This window comes from Trachemys scripta, chromosome 3, assembly GCF_013100865.1.
Source record: "Trachemys scripta elegans isolate TJP31775 chromosome 3, CAS_Tse_1.0, whole genome shotgun sequence".
Lineage (NCBI taxonomy): Eukaryota > Metazoa > Chordata > Testudines > Emydidae > Trachemys > Trachemys scripta.
Window position 1 is genome coordinate 20,799,403 of NC_048300.1, and position 15,071 is coordinate 20,814,473.

General features: G+C 41.8%; 1 protein-coding gene across 1 annotated transcript in view; it reads left to right on the top strand.

Annotated features, from left to right (window-relative positions):
* PUS10 (pseudouridine synthase 10) overlaps positions 1-15,071 on the top strand; it is a 73,706-nt gene that overhangs the window by 22,425 nt on the left and 36,210 nt on the right. The window contains exon 5 of the mRNA XM_034764276.1: positions 8,143-8,177. Within this exon, the coding sequence (XP_034620167.1) occupies positions 8,143-8,177 (35 nt within the window). The remainder of the gene's footprint in view (positions 1-8,142; positions 8,178-15,071) is intronic.

Genomic DNA, 15,071 nt, shown 5'->3' on the forward strand with positions numbered 1-15,071 from the left:
GTAATTGTTGCAAAGCAGATGGAAACAAGCTTGGCTGCAAATGGGAAAAAAATAGTTTGTACTCACATGGGTTCCCTTTGTTGACTTGAACTGCTGCATGCTGTCTAGTCCCCAGTACACCAAGCTTACAGTCGGATGCGAGCTGGGGAGATTGAGTTGGCAAATCAAGAATTCAGACCAACAAATGTGTATCTTTCCTTTTATGATGTTATAGTATTTTGTAAGTCATATTTCCATTAAAGATGATGTATTTTAGGATTATTTTATTTATATTGCATTAGCATGTATTATTCTGGAAAGCAGCAAATACTATAACATTGTCCATACCAGAATACTTTGTGCTGTAAAGATGCAATTCCTCTCTCAATTCTTCTTTCATACTTTACTACACAAGAACATAAATTGTTTTAGGATAGAAAGACACCTCCAGACATCCTTCCTTTTGTTAACCATTTGTGTGGCACAGAATGTTTTCAGCATGTAAAGTTCTTTTCAGACAACTGCTAAAGAAGTTTTCAGGTGCTGCCTTTTGATAATATACTAACTGTAATTAACCACCATAGTTCTCATCCTGCCAAGGATAAAACATAGGACAAAGGCCCAAAATGAAGGACACAAAGCAGTGCCACAAATTTGAAATTACATAGGATTAGTATCTTTAATACACCTCTACCCCGATATAACGCGACCCGATATAACACGAATTCGGATATAACGCGGTAAAGCAGTGCTCCGGGGGGGGCGGGGCTGCGCACTCCAGTGGATCAAAGCAAATTCGATATAACGCGGTTTCACCTATAACGCGGTAAGCTTTTTTGGCTCCCGAGGACAGCTTTATATCGAGGTAGAGGTGTATTAAAAAGTCTTCTCTACCCTCAGTTTCATGAATCAGCATTCCTGTTGCAAATAAATCATGAGTAAGAACGCCAGGTTTGTGGGGAACAAATATGTTTGAATAGGAAATGAATCATGCCTTTTCATAAGGGAGAAAGTTAAAATGTTAATTGCTCCTTATGTAAAAAATTCTAGAGAAATTATCATCTGGCCCTCCTCTAGCTTAAGTTGTGATCCACTATCCTGGCACATGACATTCATGCAAATAGGCTTGTCATATCTGTAGTCATTACTCCCTACAGAACTGTGTATACCTCTTGGAATTTCCCCGCTTCATCTTTTTTCTAATAAGGTGGCTGGGACTGGGCACAGTATATCATATCTGGCTCCCATAGTCCCTGAGACAGTATTAGAATAAAAATATTCATGTTGTAATCAACACAATAAACTTTTGGCTGCCAGGCATGTGCTCAGACCACACGCCCTTGTCTCTCCATCTACCTGAATCTCTTGACTAGTGGTCCTCTTAATTGGAACAGGCCAGCAGCAGAGAAGTTGGTAACTCCTAATTCTGGTGCAATTTATTTAAGGCTTTCACTTTTGAAGTCAGAAGAGAAGATATGAAATTTGACTCATGATAGCACTTAACATAGTTAACTCCCTTGGGAAACTTTCTTAGAAACCACTAGCTTGTAATTTTTTACATTTTCTCCCCTATTTTGGAGGTGCAACTACAATTATGTGAATGAATAAAACCCCAGAAATACTATCTAAAATGAGGATGTGTAAATCTGTATCTAACAAGTGCTGCAGTACAGTATTCTGCAGTCAACATATTCTCTCATTCAAATGTATATTCTTCATTACTATTGTAGACTGTTTTAATTTATAATTTAACATGAGTCATTATGCAAACAATATTAAGATGTACTTCATGTATCTTGTGAGGCACTCTTAATCATATACTATATATATATACACAGTATAATGAATCAGACGGTGTGTGTTCAGGTAAACAATATTCTATCAGTACAACTACATTTTTCTTCAGTAATGATTTAGTGGGTGCATCGGTTAGTACAGGGGTCGGCAATGTTCGGCACATGGCTCGCCAGGGTAAGCACCCTAGCGGGCCGGGCCAGTTTATTTACCTGCTGACGCGGCAGGTTCGGCTGATCGCGGCCCCCACTCGCCGCCATTCACCGTCCCGGGTCAATGGGGGCGGCAGGAAGCGGCGCGGGCCGAGGGATGTGCTGGCTGCGGCTTCCCGCCTCCCCCATTGGCCCGGGACGGCGAACTGCGGCGAGTGGGGGCCGCGATCGGCTGAACCTGCCGCGTCAGCAGGTAAATAAACTGGCCCGGCCTGCTAGGGTGCTTACCCTGGTGAGCCGCGTGCTGAACGTTGCCGACCCCTGGGTTAGTATATTGTGTGTCTAACAAAATCTTAAGCATTCTTATTCCCTACTCCAATATTTCTTGCATTGGTTTAAAGATCCCTATTTCATGACAGGCCAAACTCTATGCTTATTCTTTCAGAAAGGCTGAGGGTAGGCCTAACTAAAGGATGTAAAGGGCATTTATATTATTCAGTCCATCCACCACTGTGTGGGTGAAAGTGACCTATGAAATCATTCTTTCCATCACTGAGGGAGTGACACATCCTCTGGCAAATATTATACTGACCTGACGCTTGGTCTTAGCCAAAAGGCCTACCAGTCCTGACCGTGTCCCTTTAAATTTGATATACTTTCTCAAATCCCTTTATTAGATTTTTTGTGTAGGGATTTTTTTCCAATAGGGACTGGTTAGTTTATTTTACAAAGATTTTTTTAAAACACCATATCCAGATATTAAGTCAAGAGAGCCCAGGAGAGTGACGAGAATGAGACAACTACAGAACTGACTTTAGATTTTCCCCTTCCCAGCAGAATTTGTCAACAAAACTCTTACTGAGTTTGGTTGGAGCTATGCCCATGAAAGGACTACAAGATTGGGCCTCTAGAATTTGTATTGATACAGTGGGTGCTTTTAGGTTGAACAGCTGTTTGCTTAAATCCACTTTCTTCTCTTTCCCACTAACAAAAAAAAAGTATGGCTTATTAAAATTGACCATCATAAGAACATAAGAATGGCCGTACCGGGTCAGACCAAAGGTCCATCTAGCCCAGTATCCTGTCTATCGACAGTGGCCAATGCCAGGTGCCCCAGAGGGAGTGGACCTAACAGGCAATGATCAAGTGATCTCTCTCCTGCCATCTATCTCCATCCTCTGACAAACAGAGGCTAGGGACACCATTCCTTACCAATCCTGGCTAATAGCCATTAATGGACTTAACCACCATGTGGTTTATCCAATTCTCTTTTAAACGCTGTTATAGTCCTAGCCTTCACAACCTCCTCTGGTAAGAAGTTCCACAAGTTGACTGTGCGCTGCGTGAAGAAGAACTTCCTTGTATTTGTTTTAAACCTGCTGCCTATTAATTTCATTAGGTGACCCCTAGTTCTTGTATTATGGGAATAAGTAAATAACTTTTCCTTATCCACTTTCTCCACATCACTCATGATTTTATATACCTCTATCATATCCCCCCTTAGTCTCCTCTTTTCCAAGCTGAAGAGTCCTAGCCTCCTTAATCTCTCCTCATATGGGACCCGTTCCAAACCCCTAATCATTTTAGTTGCCCTTTTCTGAACCTTTTCTAGTGCCAGTATATCTTTTTTGAGATGAGGAGACCACATCTGTATGCAGTATTTGAGATGTGGGCGTACCATCGATTTATCTAAGGGCAATAATATATTCTCAGTCTTATTCTCTATCCCCTTTTTAATGATCCCTAACATCCTGTTTGCTTTTTTGACCGCCTCTGCACACTGTGTGAACATCTTCAGAGAACTATCCATGATGACTCCAAGATCTTTTTCCTGACTCATTGTAGCTAAATTAGCCCCCATCATATTGTATGTATAGTTGGGATTATTTTTTCCAATGTGCATTACTTTACATTTATCCACATTAAATTTCATTTGCTATTTTGTTGCCCAATCACTTAGTTTTGTGAGATCTTTTTGAAGTTCGTCACAGTCTGCTTTGGTCTTAACTATCTTGACAGTTTAGTATCATTTGCAAACTTTGCCACCTCACTTTTTACCCTGTTCTCCAGATCATTTATAAATAAGTTGAATAGGATTGGTCCGAGGACTGACCCTTGTGGAACACCACTAGTTACTCCTCTTCATTCTGAGAATTTACCATTAACTCCCACCCTTTGTTCCCGGTCTTTTAACCAGTTATCAATCCATGAAAGGACCTTCCCTTTTATCCCATGACAGTTTAATTTATGTAAGAGCCTTTGGTGAGGGACCTTGTCAAAGGCTTTCTGGAAATCTAAGTACACTATGTCCACTGGATCCCCCTTGTCCACATGTTTGTTGACCCCTTCAGAGAACTCTAATAGATTAGTAAGACACGATTTCCCTTTACAGAAACCATGCTGACTATTGCTCAACTGTTTGTTTTTCTATGTGTCTGATGATTTTATTCTTAACTATTGTTTTGACTAATTTGCCCGGTACCGACGTTAGACTTACCGGTCTGTAATTGCCGGGATCACCTCTAGAGCCCTTTTTAAATATTGGCGTTAGATATGGTAGTAAGTCATTGATAGCTTTTCTTTTCCAAAGATGGACTGACTTCCTGCTAGAAGCCTAGTCAGTAGAACTCAGTCTTTACAAGACTGTTTTTGGAGAGTCTTGTATCTTCTTGTGACTGTAGGCCTAATCCAAAAGAGCCCAGTGGAAAGATTCCAGTTGATTTCACTGGGTTTTTGGATCAAGTCGTTAGTGATGTAGTCGTTTACCTGTGGTGTAGAAAATGGGATTCACGGTGAATGGGAGCATAGGCAAGATTGAAGGTATAATGTGTTAAACAATTATTGCAATCTGTTTATCCAGTAGAAAGACATGTCACACCAATAAAGGAAATGGAGTCCTAGGGGAATGCACCTTGAAAAGTGATCAGCTTATTTTACTGATGTTTAGGAAAGGGATGCTTTTGGAAGTTTGAGAAGATTGTGGCATAAGCAACTTTGTTCTGCTTTGAAGTCCTTCAGTTGATGTATCGCTTTCAATCAGATTGTAGACACATGTATTTTATAGATGCTCCACTGATTTCATTAGTGGTTGATCTTCTCTTAATGATGGAGAGTGGTCAAGTGCCCAGGCTGATTCTTTTATCTCTTTTGTTGACTTTTGATACCATTGACCATGAGGTCATGCTGACTCTACCTTGGACTGTGACTTCTTAGCTGGAAAACACAAGGTGGCGGTTTTGGATATTCTGCCCTGAGAAGTGACTCTCTGATCCAGGGAACGGCTAAATTATCCTAGTCAGTGTATGTGAGACTGATGGGGAGGGGGCCTGGGGTTGTTATCAGCAGCATACAGATGCCGTGCAGCTCTCTCTCATTTTGGGGAGAGGTTACTTAGTGCAACTTCTCAGTAAGTGGGTACGTGTAGGGCAGCAGAACCTAGGATCCACAGATCTGTATGGAGCAACTGAAAAGATTATGGTGAGCAGATAAAGGAGAGGTCTTACTCAAATCTCCCCATCTGCATACCTCAACACTCAAGGTGCAGATCTGAAGGGAATAAGTGAAACATTTATGTGAACCCTGAAATATTCTGTATTGCAAAAGCACCTGTGGCTTCTAACCAGCATCACTTGCTCCACTCCCCAGCCTTCTTCTATCTTCACCCCATCCCCGTCCCACAAACCAGCAGTCTCAGCAGAAAATATATGTGGTTTGACAAAAGGAGGCATGGCTTGGTGGGAGGATTAGGGTTTGGTGTCTGGCTAGGTATGCGGTTTACATCACATTTGTACACCTAGACGGGGATGATTTGATTTATTTTAAACAATGTAATGTATATATAGAATTAGGTTTAATATTCCATCAATAACATTTTAGATATATTTGATGATTTTTGGATGTTAAGTTTCTTGTGATTTGCATTTGATTTGGATAGTCTAGGTACACTTCTAATTATAATAGCAGTAACAAGATTTAAAGTGTGTGCAGTCAATAGATGTAGCCTAAATTTCGAAAGTAACAAGACCTCAGCTAGGTATCCAACTTTATACTTAAAGGGATATGAGTTTCAGAGAACTAAATGCTGTTCCATATTATGCATCCGAAGAAGTGGGCTGTAGCCCACGAAAGCTTATGCTCTAATAAATTTGTTAGTCTCTAAGGTGCCACAAGTACTCCTGTTCTTTTTGCGGATACAGACTAACACGGCTGCTACTCTGAAACCTATTCCATATTGGTTGCTTTTGAGTCCCCCCTAGTCTACTACTACATATATTTGGAATGCTACATAATACTAGCTTATTTTTAGTTTATTTTTAGTCCCCTTCCACCTATTCACTGACATCTACAGAATTTTTGTTCTATCTCTCTGGAAATGTTTGAAATGGGGAACTTCATTTTAACTTTTTATCCTAGAGCCAGTGTTGTCAGATGAGAAACCCGATTTGCTTTTCTCAAACTGAGAGGAATGAGATAGTCATTCAGAAGCTTGTATGTGTTCAGGACATCAGAATTTTCAAATGAGATGAGCAAAAATTCATTATAGTCAGAACTCCTGTTTTGTTTTTGGCCCCTCTTTCCCAGTTATTACTTCTGAAATGTCTTTGGCGACAGCATTTACAACAAAGTCATTTTTACTGGTCTTTCTTTTCAGATCAAATAAATCCAAGTTTCCCTTTATGGGCTAGTGTACCATGGCATTTAGCCATAAGCAAATCCTACATACACAAACCTACTTTATTCAATCAAGTTAAAGGCATTTCCTTCTTAGGCAGAGTTACAGCATCCTCATCAATTACTAATTTTATAAGTTAGGGTTTAACAGTTGAGGGCTTTATGCCCTTTTTGTTGCCCAGCTAATCTTGGGCTAGAAGATGATGGCACAGTATTAGGGGGTGAAAATTGAGGCTGCCAGAAACTCTCACCACAGAAAGTATGCATAATCCTTCAGATTTTACTGCTCTTTGTGATAAATGCAGATTTTTAATTTCGACAGAAGTGTCTGAAATCAGAGAGGGCCAGCCTCTTGCCCTGAATTATACAGCACGCCAAAATGTGCTAGGTCCTTTAGAAAAGACACAGTGAAATTTCAGATGCAACACAATATGTGAGGGGGACAAAATAGAGGCGTTTGGGATATCAGGAATAGGGTTAAGATAAAGTAGGGTTAAGATTGATGACAGATTATTTTGATAATCTAAAATGTTAGAGATAAGGATAAAAATTTTATTGACTTAATTATTGTAGATATTGGGTAAGAAGTCAGTTTTCAGGCAAGATTTAAGTGAGGGTGGAAGGAGTGGCCTTGCAGACTAGCTCAGGAAGAGTCATATTGGTTATTTAAAATAGCAGGGCCAAAGAGCAAATGGAGGGGAATATCAAGGTATTAGGGAAACAATAGAAGGTTACAGGTTTCAGTGGTAACATAGGAAAGCAAATGTTCATTTTCTAGTGTTTCTTCTTTTAATACCAAGCCGTTGTGATCCACCTGGATTTTGGTTTTCATCCATTAGTTTTCCCACTGCCAGATTGTCCTGGAACATTATGTGCTCTGCATACTATTTAGTTGTTTAAAAATGCTTGCTTGAGTGCCATAAAATCACTTGTTTCATTGTTATGAGAAAAAAAATGTGCTCTCTTTTTTTAAGAAATATATTTTGAGTGAAAGATTTGAGAAGTGTGTACAGTTTTCACACATACTTTATTTAAAAAATTGGGATAAAAGCTCAGAGCAGCATTTGTTAAAATTCCCCCCATAGATTTCCAATAGTCATAGTGAAAATTGATCCAACTAAAAAAAAAAATTACCTTTGCTTCTGAGTGCCTGCCCCAGGGGAGATAAGAGCTCTTTATTGGATATGTTTTTGGGACAGTAAGCAGGGGAGAGCTCATACTTAGATAACAGGGGACAACTCCTGCAAAGAGGGAATACTTAAAAAAAATTGATAATCTTCTCTTTAAAAAAAATCAGATGGTAAACCTGTGGGATTGAGGGTTTACTCCTGTCTTATTCTTTCAGTTCCAAAGCAAAATGAAAGTGTAGTTTAAACTCTAATAAGTATCTGGAAATGCTTGGCTTTACAAACATTAGTTTCCCTTTTAGAACAAAGTGATTTGTATTAACAGCACTGTCGGATAGTTTGATGATTGAATGTTGTTGGGGCTTGATTTCACTTGTATTTTTTTTCTCTTCTTCTTCTGTGTGGCTGATGGCTCATAGCATGCTGCCTGGCTGCTGGTAAAAGAGGAAATGGGGTGAGTAAGTTTTATAGCATTTATACTAGAGAGTACTGGATTTAGTGAATTAAGAGATACTTCTATAACTTTTTTCAGAGTAGGAGCAATGAGGAACTTCTTTCTCTGGAATATTGGGCCACTGATAGAGATATTTATGACTAAATGATTAATACTGTATTTTCCATGTGTAGGAAAACAAAGTGATTCACTTGATAGGTGCTTTAAAAGTGAGAAAGTATCCCTGCTAGCAAACAGCAGCAATCTCTCTGGAGCTATACTCCAAGATTCTTCCTCCCCTCTTTCCCCCCTTACTTACAGTGAACTCAAAATAAACACGAAGCCAGGGAGTAAATGCTTCATTTGCTTTCATCCCTTTGCTGGCAAGCACCTTTAAGCATCCAGGTACTTGAGCAATAGAGCAAGCAAGTAGTTGTTTTATAAGTTTGATATGAAGGCTACTACTTCACTGAATGCCGAGCAGCTGCAAAAGATTATAGTTTCAGCTTTGGCGTATGCACATCCTACATTTGCGCCTAAATTGGATGTTTCTTGTTCAGTATGTCCGTTGTGACTGCAGCATCTCTAGGACAATGCTTCTGAGTTTGGGGTGTGGGCTATCCATTCAATGTAGTGTTTTGAAATTAATTTAGCGCTCATGAAAGTTGCCAAAATGACATCACTGGAATCAGAAGTTCTCAGTCTGTCAAATAGATACTGTGAGGGTACATTTATAATAGAGCCTTTCACTTTGTCACCACTTCAGAGCCAGCCCATATCAGTAATGTCCAAAACTGTTACTGTTAGCTTATGGTAAAGAGTCAATCATTTGTTTGGTTCCCAGTAGACAGAAGCTACCATCATAGTTGACTAAGAAGCTGAGGATTGAATGATCAGAGACTGAACTATCCTATCACTCAGAACTGTTCTTTCTAGAGAAGAGCAGAACAGATTGGTGGGGCTGTGAAGGGAAGCATACATAGTCTGTACTATACCTGTTCTGTGACTAAACAGAAGTAATTTCATCTCCAAGCCGTCATGCCAGTACTTTTCATGAACATTACATTCACTTTAAAAGAAGGAGCACAGCACAAGCGGTTTAAGCTTTTCTTCACAGCCTCACTACTATGTCTTAGGGCTTGTCTACATGGGGAGTTATTCCAGAATAGTTGTTCTTGATTAACTCCGTATGTGGATGGTCTTATTCTGGAATAAGAGTGCCTTCCATGTCCAAAATGGACTAAACTAATTTGGAATATGCACTCTAATTCCAGAATAAGAGCAACCACACGTGGAGTTAATCAAGACTAGCTATTCTGGAGCAACTCCCCATATAGACAGGCCCTTAGACTGCCAACAAAAGTACTAATAAATATAATGGTATTCTGTTTTAATAACACTAGGTCACTACAGACTGGACTAAGTCCATCAATTCATTTAATATCAGCCAATGAATTACTATCAGAAGGTAATATCTTTGTTACTACTGACCTGGGTAGGGACAGGGTATAAAATGGTCATCTAGGTTAATGGTCATCTAGGTTTCTGTATGTCTTAAGGAATTCAGGAGTCCTGTATTTCTCAGCAATCTCAATTTTTGAAGTTAGAGTTGAATTTAGTGCACACTTAGTTTGAAGGTACACAATTTCATCTGTGTTTTAATGATTTTTCCATTTCACTTTTATTATTAGGGTAACTACTAATGAGGTTATTAACATGTGGCTTTTCATATACTTTGTGTCAATATACAATATTTTAATTGTATGGTTCTCAAGAATATAGGGTTTAAGTTGATGAATTTACCTTTGACTAGCTGATTCACAGGCTGTTTTCCACTTATGGTGAAAAAAGTATGATTAATATGTATAGTTTGATGACACTATTATTATTTGCATTCAGATATGACTGATATATAAATCTACACCTTTTGTGAGACATCAGTTTTAAATATTCTAAAATTCTCCCAATAATGTAACTACATGGGGACATGAACAATTTGTACTAATGGCTAAAGTACCTTCAGTAAGTAATTAATACCTTACAATTTTGGGTAAAGTCTTTGAATCTTATAAGGATCACATTAATTGTGAATAAACTTATGGTGAAAAAAGTATGATTAATATGTATAGTTTGATGACACTATTATTATTTGCATTCAGATATGACTGATATATAAATCTACACCTTTTGTGAGACATCAGTTTTAAATATTCTAAAATTCTCCCAATAATGTAACTACATGGGGACATGAACAATTTGTACTAATGGCTAAAGTACTTTCAGTAAGTAATTAATATCTTACAATTTTGGGTAAAGTCTTTGAATCTTATAAGGATCACATTAATTGTGAATAAACTTATAAGATACTGAGCAGTCTCAAGCAAAAGTATTATTAAGTGAACAGGGTACAAAGACTGTGGATACTGGCTGTAATAGGTATTAAAATATATAGCCAGAAATATTAATGCAGTGATTAGATTAGTATTGAGACCTTTTGTTTATACATCAGTGATTTGAAGGCGTATCTATCCAGTAGGTAAGGAGAGAGTGTGTGCAACCTCTGTGATGTATCTTCTTATCCCAGACCACTCAGAGGGTACCCCACAATATGTGGGAGAGACAGGGACATAATGTCCTCCGCTCACAAACCAATGGGCGAATTCACCAAGAAGGGTATACAGTCTCAGGCTGGGAGAAGAAGAAATTTTTGGAGGATTGGGAGGCAGTGTTGGAGCGGAGGCATAAGACTTCTGCATAGACGACTCTGGTCTCTAGCAAGTTTCCTATGATCTGGGAGTTCTGAGGGACAAACTCCATGCCCATTCCCAGACCTTTCCCCAGTAAAACTATCTGTTAGAAGCATCATGAGAGGAACACTTTGGAGATTCTTGTTCCCTATGTGGGTTTATCAGTGTAGGGGAACAATTTGGCTCAAAGTTCATTGTTATTGAGCTATCTTCTGATGGAGGCCATCATGCTGGGAAGTGCTATTTGAGATATTGGCAGTATAGGAACTCAGACTTAGAGGTGGGAAAGCAATTTCTATCCTACTTTAATGCTAGTTTAAACAGTAAATTATTAATCTCTAAAAGCATCTTTTTATTGTTTAATCAGCATTAGAGAAGCTTTCACAGTGAGCTCTTATAAAGAAGGTGTGAGTTCTTAGTAAATTGGCCTGTCATTGGCGCTTGGGTCAAGGGTGGTAATGCTATATTTTTTTTAATGAAATGTGCTATTTGTGTGGCAAAGGGTTCTCACTATGTAAGCTTCCAGATTGCTGGACTGAAAAAAGTGTGTACTGCTTTCTCTTAATATTTTTGACATCTTTGGCTAGTTACACTTTCCACTGACCTTAATTATTTGGTGTACTGCCTACATACTCTTGTAACTTGAACAAGTACATGCCCTGTCTCACAATGAGAGGGCTAGCTGCCCTTCCGAGTTCACCTCCACAGATCACAGAACTTATGCTTTCACCTCCCCTGGGGTGGGTGATTCTCCTGCTCTTAGGCCTGGTCTACACTACGAGTTTAGGTCGACTTTAGCACCCACTAATGGACATCGAATTAAGCCTGGACACGTTACATGATGAAGTCCTTTCTTTCGACTTAAGGGGCCCTTTAAACTGGTTTCTTTACTCCACCTCCGACAAGGGGATTAGCGATAAAATCGGCCTTAGCGGGTCGGAATTGGGGTAGCGTGGACGGAATTCGATGTTATTGGCCTCCGGGAGCTATCCCACAGTGCTTCATTGTGACCGCTCTGGACAGCACTCTCAACTCAGATGCACTGACCAGGTAGACAGGAAAAGCCCCGCGAACGTTTGAATTTCATTTCCTGTTTGCCCAGCGTGGAGAGCACAGGTGACCACGCAGAACTCATCAGCACAGGTAACCGTGATGGAGTCCCAGGATCGCAAAAGGTCTCCAGCATGGACCGAATGGGAAGTATGGGATCTGCTCGCCATATGGGGAGATGAATCAGTGCTAGCTGAACTCCGTAGCAGTAAAAGAATGGCAAAATATTAGAAAAGGTCTCCAAGGCCATGAAGGACAGCGGCCATAACAGGGACGCACAGCAGTGTCGCGTGAAAATTAAGGAGCTAAGGCAAGCCTACCACAAAGCCAGAGAGGCAAACGGAAGGTCTGGGGCACAGCCGCAAACATGCCACTTCTACGTGGAGCTGCATGCCATGCTAGGGGGTGCAGCCACCACTACCCCAACCGTGTGCTATGACTCCTTCACTGGAGAAACACACAGGGAAGAGGGTTCGGGGTACGAGGAAGAGGAGAATGAAGATAATGTGGATAGCTCACAGCAGCAAGGAAGCGGAGAAACCGGTTTCCCCAACAGCCAGGATATGTTTATCACCCTGGACCTGGAGCCAGTAACCCCCGAACTCACCCAAGGCGTGCTCCCAGACCCTGAGGGCACACCGGGGACCTCTGGTGAGTGTACCTTTGTAAATATTACACATGGTTTAAAAGCAAGCGTGTTTAATGATTAATTTGCTCTGGCAATCGCGGCCAGTACAGCTACTGGAAAAGTCTGTTAACGTGTATCGGGATGGAGCAGAAATCCTCCAGGACATCTCCAGAAAGCTCTCCTTCATGTACTCCCAAAGCCTTTGCAAAAGGTTTCTGGGGAGGGCTGCCTTATCCCGTCCGCCATGGTAGGACACTTTACCACGCCAGGCCAGTAGCACGTAGTCTGGAATCATTGCATAACAAAGCATGGCAGCGTATGGTCCCGGTGTTTGCTGGCATGCAGACAACATCCATTCCTTATCTCTCTTTGTTATCCTCAGGAGAGTGATATCATTCACGGTCACCTGGTTGAAATGGGGCGATTTTATTAAGGAGACATTCAGAGGTGCCCATTCCTGCTCGGCTGAACAGAAATGTTCCCCGCTGTTAGCCACACGGTGGGGGGGAGGGGTGAAGTGATCATCCCAGAGAATTGGGTGTTGAGGGGGGGGGAGGGGGGGTTAGTTGGGTTTGTGCTGCATGTTAACCTGGGAACCGCAGCCCCTCCTTTTACATTGCAAACCCATTTTAAATGGCCAACCCAATGGGTGCTTGGTATGGGAAATGAGGGCGCTACAGTTTGAAACCATTCCCACATGTTAAGAAGGTTAAAAAAGCCAAAAGACTGTGGCTTATCATGGCTGCCTGCAAGCCGAAATCTGTTGCCTGGCACTGTGTGAGTGATCTCTCACACCAAACCGGCAGGCCCTCAATATAAGAGGAAAAATGCGACCTTGTAACGAAAGCACATGTGCTGTGTAATATGAACAGCAAAATTTAAAGTGTACCCATTGTTCTCTAAAATGTGTCTTTTTTAATCACCTCTCCCTTCTCCTCCACCAGCTGCAAATGTTTCTCCTTCACAGAGGCTAGTGAAGATTAAAAGGAGAAAACGGCAGACTCGGGATGACATGTTCACAGAGCTCCAGATGTCCTCCCACGCTGAAAGAGCACAGCAGAATGCGTGGAGGCAGTCAATGTCAGACTACAGAAAAGCACAGTATGAGCGAGAGGAGAGGTGGCGGGCTGAATCGTGGGATGAACAGAGCAAGTGGCGGCTGAAGATGATAGGTGGCGTCAGCTTGCAGACAGAAGGCAAGAGTCGATGCTCCAGCATCAAACTGATATGCTCCAGCGTATGGTTGAGCTGCAGGAAAGGCAGCAGGAGCAGAGACCGCCACTACAGCCCCTGTGTAACCAACAGCCCTCCTCCCCAAGTTCCATAGCCTCCTCACCCAGACGCCCAAGAACACGGTGGGGGGGCCTCCGGCCACCCAGTCACTCCATCCCAGATGATTGCCCGAGCATCAGAAGGCTGGCCTTCAATAAGAGTTGAAGTTTTAAACTGCAGTGTGTCCTTTTCCTTCCCTCCTCCCCCACCCGGGCTACTTTGGCAATTATCCCCCTAGTTGTGTGATGAATTAATAAAGAATGCATGAATGTGAAGTAACAATGACTTTATTGCCTCTGCAAGTGGTGCTCGAAGGGGGAGGGGAGGGTGGGGTTTTTGGTTTACAGGGAAGTAGAGTGAACCGGGTGGGGGAGGGGGCGGAGGGTTCATCAAGGAGAAACAAACAGAAGTCTCACACTGTAGCCTGGCCAGTCACAAAACTCGTTTTCAAAACTTCTCTGATGCGCACCGCGCCCTGCTGTGCTCTTCTAACCGCCCTGGTGTCTGGCTGCGCGTAATCAGCGGCCAGGCGATGTACCTCAACCTCCCACCCCGCCATAAATGTCTCCCCCTTACTCTCACAGATATTGTGGAGCGCACAGCAAGCAGCAATAACAATGGGGATATTCTTTTCGCTGAGGTCTGAGCGAGTCAGTAAGCTGCGCCAGCACGCTTTTAAACGTCCAAATGCACATTCCACCACCATTCGGCATTTGCTCAGCCTGTAGTTGAACAGGTCTGACTACTGTCCAGGCTGCCTGTGTACGGCTTCATGAGCCATGGCATTAAGGGGTAGGCTGGGTCCCCAAGGATCACGATAGGCATTTCAACATCCCCAACGGTTATTTTCTGGTCCGGGAAGAAAGTCCCTTCCTCCAGCTTTTGAAACAGACCAGAGTTCCTGAAGACGCGAGCATCATGTACCTTTCCCGGCCATCCCACATTGATGTTAGTGAAACGTCCCTTGTGATCCACCAGGGCTTGCAGCAGCATTGAAAAGTACCCCTTGCGGTTTATGTACTCGGTGGCTTGGTGCTCCGGTGCCAAGATAGGGATATGGGTTCCGTCTATCGTCCCACCACAGTTTGGGAATCCCATTTCAGCAAAACCATCCACTATGGCCTGCACGTTTCCCAGAGTCACTACCCTTGATATCACCAGGTCTTTCATTGCCCTGGTAACTTGGATCACAGCAGCCCCCACAGTAGATTTGCCCAC